Below are 13,653 nucleotides of genomic sequence, written 5' to 3' on the forward strand. Positions count from 1 at the left end.
TTGTAGACCCCCGTTAGGTACTGGCAGGCTGCTATAAGGTCTCCCCAGAGCCTTCTCTGCTCCAGCCTGAACAACCCCAACCTGTCTTCATAGGAGAGGTGCCCCAGCCCTCTGACCATCCTTATGCTTGCTCCCAGGGGAAGATGAATACACACCCCATTCCCTAGCCACCTCCCTATATGCATTATGGGGACGTTTTCTCCTCCCACAGTATATAGGGGTTTTGTTTGGGCAGGACCGGATCAAAAGATGTTGCTGTGCCAGGATACAACCTTACGAAACCACTGCAGTAGAAGTTGCATCCAGCCAGGGAGAGTAAACCCCTCAGAGACAGATGTTCCACTGTGCACAGCCAGAGCTCCAGAAAGGACTGGGCACAGGAAGCCAGTTCTAGGGATATTATGAGTATTTGTTTCCATAACTGACAGTCTCGCCCCAGAGAGTGACAGGATCTTGTGCCAGGAGTCTGATCAAGATCAGGCCATGCTTGACCAAGTATGAGGATCTGTCCCCAGCAGCAAAAATGACTGAGGCCTTTGGTGCCACCTCAAGGAAGAAGTCTCCTTCCCAATTCAGAGCACATCACAGACTCACCTGATAGGTTTTGGCCTCCCAGGAAGGCTGTTCTGAGAGGTCTCTGTAAGGACACATCTGCTCAGGCCAGACCAGGCCGTAGAAGAGGCAGGAGGGGGCAGGGCTGCTGTGGCACAAGAGGTCCCTTCCAGGAGTGCGTTACCTATTGAATTGCCTTCATGTCCTGCTGCAGACCATATGTCACCATGGATCTCACCTTTCCTCCACCCGTTCCCACTTCCTGGCCACGGCACCCCCACTTCTGCTTGCTGTAGGAAACATCATCTGCCTAAACTTTCCCAGCCAAACAGTGCCAGCTCCCCACAGGGCACTGATGTGCATCTTCCGGCTGTGTGATTCTGTCCTAGGGATGAAAGTGAAGCCTCTCTCTGTGTCTCAGCGAAAGGGGGGAATTGTACTGGAGGCAAGGTGACCAGGAGATTTGGCTTCCTAAGCCAACGGGAGTAGTTCTGTGAAGGGCAGTAGGTGGTGGCAGGAGCTGCTGATTCCCATAGCCCAGCAGAGGCAAGGCTGCTGCAGCTCCATGCCCCCCCCTCCAGACAGTAGTGAGACTGAGCGTGTATGTACAGTGGGTATCTGTACAGATACATATGGAAGACAAAGGATGTATACATATAAGCAAGGTCCACACAGACAGAAAGCACTGACACAAACACAAACAGCACAAGCAGCCTGATCCTGTTCCCCTCCCTGCCTGCCAGCAGGATGAAAACCTGCTAGCAGAAAAATTCAATACTAACACGTATATAATATGGACTTCTCCAGCAGTAAGGTTTAGTCATTCAGTCTATCCATAGCTGGTCCCGGCATCCCCTGGTCTTCCCTATACTCAGTCATACGGCAGGCACAAAGAGAAGAAGGTCCCTCCAGTAGCTGGTCAAGATTTCTGGTCTTCCTCATAGGTGCCTCTCAGATCCCCTGGTCTGCCTGGAAGGTGGCTTGGACACCTGGGCCCCTGCTCCCTTTTCAGTGATGAGGTTCCTGGGATTCATAACTGTCTGATGTTCAACCACATCATCTAGCAAGTGAGAAGGGTCTGGAGTCCTTTTTCTGAAACTGGCCACCCCCACTGGCTGATGGGGCTATTTCCAGTGATGTAGTACTGACACTTGTGGGGACTTGACTTAATTCCACAGGATAGTATCAGTAACGCAAGCCAACACGAAGCAGTGTCACAGCCAGCTGTTAGAAAGCAGGCATGAGCAGAGGCTTGTGGTGGTATCAGAGAACTGGAGAAGTGGGGTGCTGGAAATAGCCTCCCTTCCCCTTCTTGGTGTTCTGGTCTTCTCCAGCTTCACAGTGCAGAGGTATATCTCACATAGAACAAAATCCTTCTCTGCTGCCCCTTGAGTTAATGTCCTCCAGTGTTCTCTGGTGGGAACACGACCACTGTGCTCTTCACAGCCTCTTCATGGCTAAGATGCTTCTCTCCCTCTTCCAAATGCTTTTTCCCAGGGCCAAGTCTCACCTTTCCTCACAGGCCCCACTTAACAGCCCTCTTTTCACTGTTTCTCTTACCTTCCTCGGACTCCTCTTATTCCCTTCTGGCTCTGGCTTTTGAGATGGAGAAAAGTCAGTCTGAAAACAAAGTTTAGAAGAAGCAAGGACATTTTTAACAGGCAAGAGAGGAGTGGAAAGGAAATAGCAATCGACGCCTGGTTTGATAGTTGCCCTGCAATTTTGCAACCTAGTCTGTAACAGAGCATCCTCCCTGTTGGATGCTGTGGGTAGCCTACATACCTGGAATTAAGGGGTGCAACACGTACGGACCCACAGCTTCTGTATGTATACGTGATCTTGTGCTCTGCCACTAGCCTGTGGGTTGGCAGACTGTAGGAAGTGACATGAGTACACACAAACCCTGCACCTCCAGCAGGAAATGCGTGAGAATAGGGGAACCCCTGCTCCCAGAAAAGGGGATGTGTTCTTGCAGCTAGCTTTTCCTGTGGTGGGGATGGGAGATGGGAGGTTGCACAAGTAATCATGTGAGTGTGGGTGTATATGTGGGGCTTAGAGCTTTTGGGGATTAGTTACCTAAAGGTGTTTAGAAATCCGTAGATGTTTATTAATATTTTGTGCCTGGTATTGTGCTTTATTTGTTGGATTGCTGATACTGGTCCTGAATATACAGGTCACAGTTTGTCAGTTTATTACATGTCATGAATAAATCGGTAAACTGCTTAGATCCATCCTGATTGGATTTAAACCATGTGAACTGAGGCACATTTTCCTTCCGACAGTTTTGCACCCTCCACATTCACCATACTGATCAGCTGAAGTCAGCTCCTCACCCATATGCCCAAAAGCAAGTATATGTTAGAGCAGTAACAAATACAATGCATTCTCATTTTGGGGCATCTGTGGTGCAATTCAGTTCTGTTCCCCAGCATGATGGCTGGGAACTTTTTAAAATGTCACTTGGGATTCTCTCACTGCGCTGCGCATCCAGTAGCTAGTGTTTTCTGGTAGCTCATACCTTCTACAACAACGCCAGCAAGCACACGTATGGACCTTCTTTCCAATGCAACAGAGCTGTTGAATGGTTTGACCCTGCCTGCAGTCTGCTGTGCACGAAACAACATACTCAGGGGGTATTACAGTTTCGGCTTGTCCTCATTTGTAACCACTTCTGTGCCCTGTCCTTTTGAGACTTCAACTGATATGCTTGTGCTATTGCTTTAGCTATCCCCTTCCTTCCTCAGTGCAACCATGGATGCCTCTTCACAGGGAGAAACTAGCTGATGGAACATAGAAGAGCAAAGGCTGCATACCTACCCCAGTCCTTTTAGAGTACGATGTGATCCAGCAGGGATTCTTTATCCTTATGGACGCTTTATCTTGCAGGGTTTTGAACCAAGTCACCATGGGCAGTGCTAGAACCACCATGTATGGCCGTGCCTTTTGTGGTGGTGACCAGGTGTAACTTCTTCATCTGTAATGCACAGGAATTCTGGCACCATCTAGTGATCCTTTCTGACTTCCAGCTCCATAATGACAGGCCACACGCAACCCCTCCACTCAAAGCTCTATCCTCTTATCCTGAGTAATTAAAACCAGTGTTGGCAAGTTCTTTGTTGTGCTCTGGGTTACAGGGCTCAAGCTTCACGTGGGGACTTGCCCAGACTGAGTCACAGATACACTTTTCTTCTGTTTTTTGACTCCTATTTGCAGGACATTGTGAGTGGGTTTAGCCCTTTGCTAGCAAATACCAACAGTAGAGGCATTTTCACACACATAGTCACCAGGAAAGAACAAACACCGGTTAAGGCCAGTAGTATGTCCTCTGAAACTGCTTTAATATGTGAAAAAGGAGGTTCCTTGAGCTGGAATGGTACTACTCTTCATCTGTTTTCATTTGCCTCTAAGTTTCTGTGTTGCAATGAGCATCTTGTGAAATGTTCTGGCAGAGAAACGATGAAAATTCCCCCATCTCCATGTGCTGTGGGAACACCCAGGACATGACTTTTTCTGCACACTGGATTACAAACTGCGAAGGCTTCTCACCAGTGTGGGAGCTGCCTTAGCGCAGTCTTCTGTGCAGAAAGAGGGCTGTATTCGTAGTGATACTGGTAATGCGGACTCCTGAAGAGTGATACTGTGATAGTGATAATGAACCGCCGAGGGAGAGCCAGTCCCAGAACCGCAGGTAACCACAAAGCCTTCCTTTCTGTCCTGCTGTAGCAGAAGGAGGAGGGTGGGTGAATATACAGGAGCAGGATAGATAATGGGCATGGAACAGTGGCTGGCCTCATACCAGGAGAAGGGGCTTAGGACAAGAGCAGAGCAACAGATGACGGAACTGGGGAGCGCTCAGGCTGGGGGAATGAATTTTTTCCCAGAGCCAGAGGGAATGAAGGTCCAGGCAGGCTACGGTCTGCCATCCTCTTCAGTGGCTTTTCTGTAAACAATGGGACTGAAGAGTGCTATCCTATTGTTATCCAGGTAAAATTATCTACACCAAGCTAAGCACAAGTCACTGCTCCCATCTCTGGTGTCTCTAAGGAGAACCAAGGGCTCTCCCAAGAGCTTCAAAGTGCTCATTCTCCCTGTGGAAACAACCTGTTCTGCGTGTCTGCCTCTGCAGACACTAAGCTGGACAGTCACTCCTTGGAGTGACTATGTGCTATTGCATAAAAGGGCTTGGGGACAGAGCCGGAATAAAGGTAGCTGAGAGAAAGAAGCTCTGAAGAGAGGGAGGTACAGCAAGAGCATTCAGTGAAAGACAGGGGTGATGGAGGGCAACAGGGTAGATGTGTTGAGGAGAAAGGAGGCGCGGCAGGATGAAGCAAGTGTAGTTTGGGAAGAGTATAGGCAGGGCTTGTGGTAAAAAGTGAAATGAAAGAGCAGTTTCAGGGCAGCGCCTGTTTTGCTCTACTCTGTGGGTCTGACCCACTGCTAATGATGGGCAGCAGGACCTCATTACAGCACCTGTGGGGCTCCCAGTCCTTGGCACGAGGGTGCCAGCAGGCTGTTGGGGTACAGACCCACCTGAGTTATCCTGCTGGCAGCTCTGGGCTGGGGGATTCCACTCTTGCCTTGTGTTTTTCAGCCCCGACAGAAGGAAGAAGCTGCTCCTGGCTGAACCCCTGGGTCTTCCTTGTTTCTGTCCTTGTCATCAAAGTTGCCTTTGTAATCATCTGCCTTGGTGGGTTGCAGGTTCTCTTAACTCCCCTGGGATGAAGGGGGCTGCTGACTGCCTTTTGCCAGATGGAAGCACAATATGCTAGTCTCTCTGCCAGCAGGCAAACGCCCTTTGCCAAAACAGCCTGTTCTGGGGCCCCTCTCCTGCCTCTGCCCTCTTGGTCGGGGAGCAGGGTCCATTCCACAGTGAAGGCTTGCTCCCTGGCAGCACCTTCCCACCGCTCCTCTCACTTCCCCACCTGCCTGAGCAAAGCCAGTCCTGGATTAAATCACTCCGTTTCTTCCCTCCCACCAAGAGTTGAAAAGCCTCTAGTGTCAGAGGGCATCTGAGTAATTTCCTTGAAGGCTGGCTGTTGGATGTTGATTCTCCTGACCTGGTCTCACTCTCAGAGCTCCCTGTGACAATATTGCAGCCGAGGAGCCAGTGTGATGTCTTGAAAACACTGCTACCAGGCTGCCCATATTTTAGCAGGGTGGGAGTGAATCCATCAAAATGCTCCAGCCACATCCTACCCACACCGCCTGGGCGGACCAAAAGGGAAACAGACACTTTGCTTGTACTGTCCTGGAGCATCACATTGCTCTGTGGTGGCTCGTCTGTGCTTCTTCTTAACTCCCTTTGGTGAGGCCTCAACACTTACTAGTTCTACCCATTCCTGACAAGGGTAAAAGTGGTGCTTTAAAGCTGCAATGCCCGGGAAGATTAAGAGGGATTGTATATTAATATTCCACCTTTATTAATCTTATCCCATGACTTCTTTGACCCTTTCCTGACCCCATCCTCAAAGGATGTCTAAGCTGGTTTTGTCAGCTGGGAAAATGAGTCCCTCAGCCTCAGCTCATCTGATTAAAGCCTGTTCAGAGGGAGTGACCAGTAGCGGAATCAAAAACCTGCTGTTTCTCCTCTCTTTATTCAATACATATTTCGGAGCTTGCTAATGTAACAATCTCGATGGGGGCTCTAAGCTGGAAGGTGGAGGATAGGACAGGTTGCTCATGCAGGAGTAGAAGATGTGAGTAGCACTTTCCTTCTCTTTCCTCTCTTCTCAGCTGTTTTCCTTCATGGAAGCTATGGCCAATACAAGACTCTGCTCCAGAACGCTACAGAGTGGCATTGTGTCCCCAATGTATCTGCAGGCAAAAGTGAGTGATGCCAAGAGCCTCATAAGCAACACTAAGAACCTCACTAAAATTTACCCTGGTGTCAGTCAGCCTTTGAGGTTGAGAATGTGATTGTCAGCCAGAGCTGGATTGTCTTAAAGAAGGAAGCTGCAGAACTGATGAAAGAAAATGCTGGATTGTACAATTTTACTTAGGATGCTATGAAAAATGTTTTGGGGCAGTGGAAGAGGGTGGGTTGTTCCACACTTACCTTTGACCACACTTCTTACTCTTGCCTTCTCACATAGCCCCTTAATTGCCAGTTCAGTTCACAGATTGAGCCGAATGTGCTTCATCCTTTCGCAGGGGCTGGCCCAGCCTGGCTCCGCTCCCTGTGCTGGCCCACTGCCTCTCGGTCAGCGCGAGGAACAGAAACAGGAGTGGTAGAAGGATCTTGTTAAGCAGTTTAGAGTAGCTGGAGAGCTGAGCTGCAGTCACACATAAAGTGATAGCAGCGGGAAGTGCTAAAATTCCCGCAGTGCAAATTCCCAAACTCAGTTCAGAGATCTGTTCTCGTGTAGTCTCATGCTTTGAGAGAATGTATCTGTGGGTTTTTAATCCCTCATGTGACTTTCTGGCTAAAAGGCAGATCTCTAAGAAAACCTGGCTAGTGTAAAGAGTTGCCTGCCGTGGCAGCAAGGCTGTCAGAGCAGTTTACTGCACATGTCTGTCAGTCTGCACGAGTTGAGAGCTAAACACTTGGACAACACTTCTCTGATGGAAGTGTTCCCAGAGAGGCATGAGCCAGCTACTTCCCATCTCGCCTCCCCAGGAAGGGAAAGGCAGAAAATGTGTCTCTCACCCAACAGAGGTTGCATGGATGTGGCAGAACAGACAGAGAAAGGGAAAGACACTTCAGGTGGGCCCTTGTGACAGGAACCTATCAGGCTGTTGACAGCTTTCCTTGTGGGGCACGGAACAGAGCGTTTATCTCTGTCCAGATTAAAGATGTGGTTCAAACCCTTCCCCTAAACAACTGGGACCCTATATTAAGGTCACGGAGATGAAGGACAGCACATCTGGCTCAAAAGCAGGATTTTTTTCCGCCCTCAGAGGAGGTCTGGATGTGCTGCCCCAAGGGCTGGAAGCGCTTTCAAGGAAGCTGCTATTACCTGTCCACTGATGTGATGTCCTGGGATGACAGTAAGCAGAACTGCACTGGGATGGGCTCCCACCTGGTGGTGATCAACAGCGAAGCCGAGCAGGTACGTGCAGGGCTGAGAGAGGATGTCGATGTCCCTTCTGCATCCCTTCAGCACCAGCTCCCCTCTGCCACTACCCCACCCACCCCCACCAGGGACTCCTGCCACTTCCCTGTGCTCTGTCCTGCACCTCATGGACATTATGCTTTTTCCAGGAGTTCCTCTTCAACCTGGCAAAAGGAGTATTTAGTAACGCCTATGAAACAAAATACTACATAGGTTTGACCGCTTACAAAAATGGGCAATGGCAGTGGGTGGATCAGACTCCATATAATAAGGCAGCCACGTGAGTATCCCAGGGGAGTGAGGAAGGTCCTGTAATTCACCCCCCCACACCTGTCCGAGTGACCAATACACTGTGTAAGGCGGAGGGTGGGGGGGGTGTTCCGTCTCCCACTGCCCTGCAAGTCAGAAAACTTGACTAGTTTTCTAGTCAAAACTATGACTTCTGATCTTTGTCACAGTGACCTTCCCTTTCTATTCCACAACTGTTTCAGGTGACTCCATCCCCACCTGTCTTGCATGCCAATGCATTCCCAATAAAGGAACTTTCTTTTACAGGTTCTGGAAACCCAGGGAACCCAATTTGCTCTTTGCAGAAAAATGTGCTGCAATTCATGTCAAGGGTAACAAAGATTCCAGCACCTACAGTAACTGGAATAACATCCTTTGCTTCACAAGTTGCTATCGAATTTGTGAACAGGCAGTCAAATTTGTCTGAGGAAGGAAACTCCACTTTGGATGAAGGACCTGAAGGACTATCTTTGAGAAAGGGCAGCTCACAAGAAAGCTGCTGAAAAGCTGGCCTGAGCTCACGCAGATGCTTTACCTTATGATGTAGGGTGAGCAAGCCAGCCACAGAATCCCAGCTCCGAAGGCTGTCAGTTTGCAGCCTGTGCCCCTGCATCTCTTTCCAAGCTGCAGATCAGTCCTGGATGAAATTGCTTGGGCTGATGTCAAGGACCTGTTGTGTCCTTTTCACTGTCCTCCTTCACAGATGTGTGCTCTGATCCTCCAGTACTTTTCCTTGACTTCTTGTCCAGTTGATCTCTCAATGATGCAGAAAGACCCTCTCCGTTTCATGAAAGGACACTGGTCCTGCAAATCCCTGGAGCAGAATTTGAAAGAAGAGCATTCAGTGCAATGTGCTTTGCCCACTCCTGAAGGGAACAGTTATTCATGGCTTATCTGTACGTTTCCTTCTTCTTTCAGCATATTCTCTGTTGATAAATTAAAAAAAAAAGTATCAATAAATGTTAATTCTGCTCTTTGCGTGAGGCTGTCTTGTGAGTGACAAGTCCCAACCGCCCAGCAACCCAGCCCCCTTGCAGGGAGGTTTTAACTTTTCAGTGTTTGGCACCTGCAGGTGAGAATATTACTGTGCTGGACTGGCCAGGAGCAGGAACAACCTAGTGATCATCTGCAGAGCACGTGAGAAAGGCTCTGAATATTTTTGGGGAATCACATGTGAGGGAAGCAACAGAGCAGGCTGTGAGCGGTCAGCGCCAGCAACGGTTTGCCCAGGATGTAGCAGAAAGGAGATGCATTTTGGAGATCCTGCTGAGACATGCGGCAGGATTAAGCATGGCAATGAAGGGGAGAGAAAGCAATCAAATACCACATGAAGGATTAAAGCCAGGGTTTCCCAGGAGGGATTTCTAATGTGAGAAGAGGGTAGAAAACCCCTGTCAGAGGCATCACTGCAAATCAGACACACAGAAGTCTAGAGCAAGTGCTCTGCTTCCCTCAAATTCCCCAAACCTCTGTCTGTATATTCCTCCCCTTTGGTCAATGATACCCATACTCCTCGAAGAGCCAAAAGTTTCCAGTTTTGGACTAAAAATACATCCTGAAAAATCAGTTCTGGGTGATTTTTTTTTTTAAATTCATCAAAAATCTGTGCATAAATTTATGTCCTTTCTACCTGAAGCAATGTATGTGCAAGTTTTCTGTTTTAGCCATTGGACCAAAAGCTGAGCTGTTGCAAGGTCTTGGCCTCCTATTGTCTGAAGATGCTGGATCTTTTCACAATAGAGAAAACTTTGTAGTCCTGTCCAACATGACAGTAAACGAAAACATTGCAATGCACTTGTCTTTTCAATTTCCCCCAACTCATTTGTGGAAGCCACAACAGCAGGGTTTTGGGGAAGAAAGAGGGGCAGGCAGGCAAGAGACACAGCGTGACCGGTGTTTTACAGGAGGTTTTAGAGGCAGCTGCAGTTCTGGCTCCTGGGAGGTGGTGTGAGGCAGGGCAAAACTCACACCAGAGGACTGTGTTATAAGAAAATTTAATTTGCTAGAAACAGTCTCCGTGCCCGACATTTGGAATGCAAAATTTTTCTTGAGATGTCCCAACAAAGGGGGGATCTTGGGAGGTGATACTGGGTTTGCCTGCAGAATTGCTGAAGAGAAGTTCCTGATCCCATCTCCCTGCAAACACACACACACACAAATAGAAACCCATTCTTTTAAGTTAGCTGTACAATACAGCAAGCACAGGTAGACAGAGGCATTGGTCCTTGTCCCTGCTTTGTGCAGCCACTGTTGAAGGATAAGTGGTGAAATTGAGCAAGAGTTTCAGCCGTGTCTGTGAGTAAAGCCAATGCCCTTGACTAGTCCACCCCAACAGCAGCGCTCAGGGTTTAGGCAGGGATGGACTCTGTACACAGTAGTTGTTTGCACAGATGTAGAGCAATGCAAAAGCCTTCCTCTTCATGTATTCCTCCTCAACACAGATTTATCTGAAAGAGGTACCTTTCTCTAACACGAGAAGCAGGGATTATTGTCTCAACCCTGTCTTGGATCAGGAGGCAGCAGATGCCATAGCAAGAGGCAAAGATGTTGCACTCCCAGAAAGCGTCAGGACAGTCCCTGCATTTCGAACCAGGAGGCTGGGTGAAAAGGACAAAAAGTTAACATACTTCAGATTAACATACTTCATGATGACATCTGCAGTCCTTGTTTTCTGGTGGACATCCTGACCACATCCCAACTGCCTGTCAGAACAAGACCTGGATTCTCACCACTCCTTGTCACATTAACTTTTCCTTTAGAAAGGAACTCAGGTCTGAGGATAGGGATGGAGCCACAGCAACATTCACTTTTGAGGATACATACACTGAAGACATGGTCTGACCAGAGCAAAAAAACTCTGTTGTGGTTCAAACTTGAGATAGCTTCTGGTTTTCCTCAAGAAACCCTGTGATGCCCAGTCTTTGAGATGCTGTCTTCAGCTGGGAAAACATCAGAAGAGCCATATTAGGACAGCCTGGGAATTCACCTCATTCTCCTGCACATTGCTACTTTTTGCAGAGGAAAGCACAGCCAGTTCTCCCTACTCACTCAGTCGTACTCTGCAAGTCTTAGAAATTTACCGCTGGGACTCAGGGCGGTGGTGTGCCCTGCTGGGTAGAAAGGGAGGTTGGTTTCCTTTTGCTACTGGCAAGCCCTGTGTCCATTGACAGCAGTATAAGCAAGAGGTGGAAAGAAAATGTCAGGCATTACTGGGGGAAGAGAGAGAAGCAAGAGTGGGAAAGAAACAGTACTGCATTCTGTTTTCAGAAAATGTTTGATAAAAAGTATGTACCCTGTGTGATCTGGAATACTTCTGCTTGTGCAGGTATTAAAGAAGGCATCCATTGTGCCCATGGATGGCATTAGGCAGGAGAAAGAGACCAGTGCAGGTACCTACATCTAGCTAGTAGGATCACGTGGAAGAGGAGCAGTGGTGCAGGGTCTGTCACAGTAACAGCGTATTTACCCTTTTGAAAAATTCCTTATTTCCTTGGAGAGAACTGGCATGTGCTGGCTTACCTTCCTGCTCCTCTGCTCAGAGGAATGACAGCAAAACCTCTGGGAGGTCACAGCAGTTGGTACTGACATCAGCTGGGCAGTGGGCATGTAAAGCAGTGTTCATTATTAATCTGGTCAGGCTTATTAATTACATCTGTACACTGCATGCTGCTCTCTATGTTTAGTTCTGACAGCTGGTTCTTTTTTTATAGGATACACCTGACTTTATTAAACCGTGATCCTTGCCAAGTGAAGAAATAAAGTGAAATGTTTGTTTTTCATGACAACCATTGTCATTTTCTAAGGACTTTTCAATAAAAATTTTCCCCAAGGGTCTCTGATCTTTTTTTAGACAAAACAGAGATTTCCCCCCCTACTCTTTCTCACTTTTTCTCTTTTATCCCACCTTAAATTCTTCTGTGTTCCCTTACAACACTTATTCCTCCACTTATTTATGTTTCTTTGCACTCCTGCTGTCTCTCATACTGTTCCCACCTTTATTTCTCCTTTCCTTTTTAATTTGGTTTCCTTTTACCTTTCCTTGCTAGACCACAGATGAGGAGCGTACAATGTTGTTTTAGAAAATAAAACAGAGAAATGGCATTTAAAGGAGTTCTGACACTGGAAACACGTGTTCTGGCTTTTAACAGTTTATAAGGAAAGAGGAAAGAGATTATTGAATATGTGCAACTTGTTCTGCCTAGATACATTAATAATGAGAAGTAGCACTCAACCAAAACTTTCATTCTGCAGTGACTTACTTTGATGGTACGTGGGATTTAAGCATTTTTACTTTTCTGTGATCCACTCCTATAGCTCTTAGAGGCCTGGGTAGGTCCCCACAGAAACGGTTACTAGATACACCCTTAGCAGAAGTCAGAAGGCAGCTCCTGCCCCAAAGACCTTGCAGTCTAAATGCAGCAGAAAAAGCAAAGGAGATGAAAAATAACAGTCAACTGACCTGAAACTGCTGTTTCTGAGCTGCAAGTTAGAAAGCAGCATAAGGGAACCACTCTCCTGTGAAAGGGCTTCCGTTAGGTAGGATGAGCTTCCTACTGAACTGGAACTGCTACACCAGGAATCACGATTTCTACTGTGCTCCAGTACGCTACTGAAAGTAACCATTACTCTGATAACTCACTGTCCTGAGCCACTGACACCTGCTGAGCAAGTCACAGATCAGGGAATAGAATGTCCCCTCAATGGTGGGTAGTGGTGGCCAGCAAGAGGTCTGTCTGTTTTGACCCCTGTTACATCAGTCTGTTTTTGCTACGCCAAAGAGTTCTCACTGCGCATCCCTGAGCAGAGCATCCCTGCTTTGCCCCTTTCTTGCAGCTTGCATTGAGTAGTGAGTTGGTTTGGAACCTCCTGTTGGCTGCAAAATGCTCCTTGTACAGTGGGTGTGTGACCTCACAGGTAGCAGGCTGGCTGTGTTTGCCGTGCAACTTCTTAATGCCAAATTGTTCTTCAGCTAAAGTCAGGACTGGATGAGCCAATATGGTCATCATGACAGTGGCCTGGCCACACTGCCTGGGAATGGCTAGGGATTTCTGCTCCACAGGGTGTTTGCATACGTACCTTACCTTGAAAGGTTCATCATCCGGTATGAAGTAGGACTAGGCTAGCAAAAGCTTTAAGTTCCAATGTTTGCATTGCAACCAAAGACAACAGTCAGTCAAGGGGCAGTACGCCGCTGATGCACTTGTAACTTCTTGCAGGGGCATTGTTATAACTCTGCTTGTGACACTGGTTTAAGAATTTCTCATTTCCACACTGGCAACTCATTCCCACCTCTGCTCTGAACGTAGGGGTCCCACCCCTGATGCTAATACAGCTGTCTACTGTGTTGTGTCTTGGATAATAATAATAAAAAAATAATCTGGGTCTAAGACCACTGCGCTTTTTTTTAATAGACAAGAAAAATAATCCTCATTCTATAGTCAACCGGCTCAGTATTAGATCAGATATGTGCATATACATGGTTAATAGAAGGTCAGTTTGTTGAAATTTAGACAAAATATGTAAATATCTATAATGAAAAACAAGAAAAGATTTGAAGAACAGAGGATGTTATGAACAGTTAATAAAACTTGGCCTTGGGAGAAGGAATAGACACCATAAAGATGTCAAGCTGAGGCATAACAAGATAAGCTCAGGGAGAACCAAATGGTTGATGAGACCAAACAGAAGATTACTTGAACTATGTATGGACTATCCTAATTAGCATACTAAAAGATCCACCCTCGAACAAAGAAAGCCCCCT

At 47.4% G+C, this 13,653-nt stretch overlaps 1 protein-coding gene across 2 annotated transcripts; it reads left to right on the forward strand.

Moving 5' to 3' along the window:
• The first annotated feature begins 46 nt into the window (after window positions 1-46).
• LOC119148130 (C-type lectin domain family 4 member E-like) lies at window positions 47-8,852 on the forward strand. Of its 2 annotated transcripts, XM_037387829.1 has the most exons (6): window positions 47-4,240; window positions 5,144-5,239; window positions 6,286-6,378; window positions 7,450-7,601; window positions 7,754-7,884; window positions 8,160-8,852. In XM_037387829.1, the coding sequence occupies exons 1-6, from the start codon at window positions 4,204-4,206 to the stop codon at window positions 8,317-8,319; spliced, it is 669 nt and encodes a 222-aa protein (XP_037243726.1). In that variant the 5' UTR covers window positions 47-4,203; the 3' UTR covers window positions 8,320-8,852. The 2 variants fall into 2 exon arrangements, with proteins under 2 accessions (XP_037243726.1, XP_037243725.1); XM_037387828.1 differs by having other exon boundaries at window positions 47-5,239.
• Window positions 8,853-13,653: the final 4,801 nt, after the last annotated feature.

This window comes from Falco rusticolus, chromosome 5, assembly GCF_015220075.1.
Source record: "Falco rusticolus isolate bFalRus1 chromosome 5, bFalRus1.pri, whole genome shotgun sequence".
NCBI lineage: Eukaryota > Metazoa > Chordata > Aves > Falconiformes > Falconidae > Falco > Falco rusticolus.

What these genes read in the sequence shown, in the direction of transcription:
- LOC119148130 (XM_037387828.1), top strand. Translation starts at nt 4,930, where the DNA reads ATGAAAGAGCAGTTTCAGGGCAGCGCCTGTTTTGCTCTACTCTGTGGG. An exon ending in TCAACAGCGAAGCCGAGCAG is followed by an intron (nt 7,602 to 7,753) that starts GTACGTGCAGGG and finishes TGCTTTTTCCAG; the next exon opens with GAGTTCCTCTTCAACCTGGC. An exon ending in CCATATAATAAGGCAGCCAC is followed by an intron (nt 7,885 to 8,159) that starts GTGAGTATCCCA and finishes TTTCTTTTACAG; the next exon opens with GTTCTGGAAACCCAGGGAAC.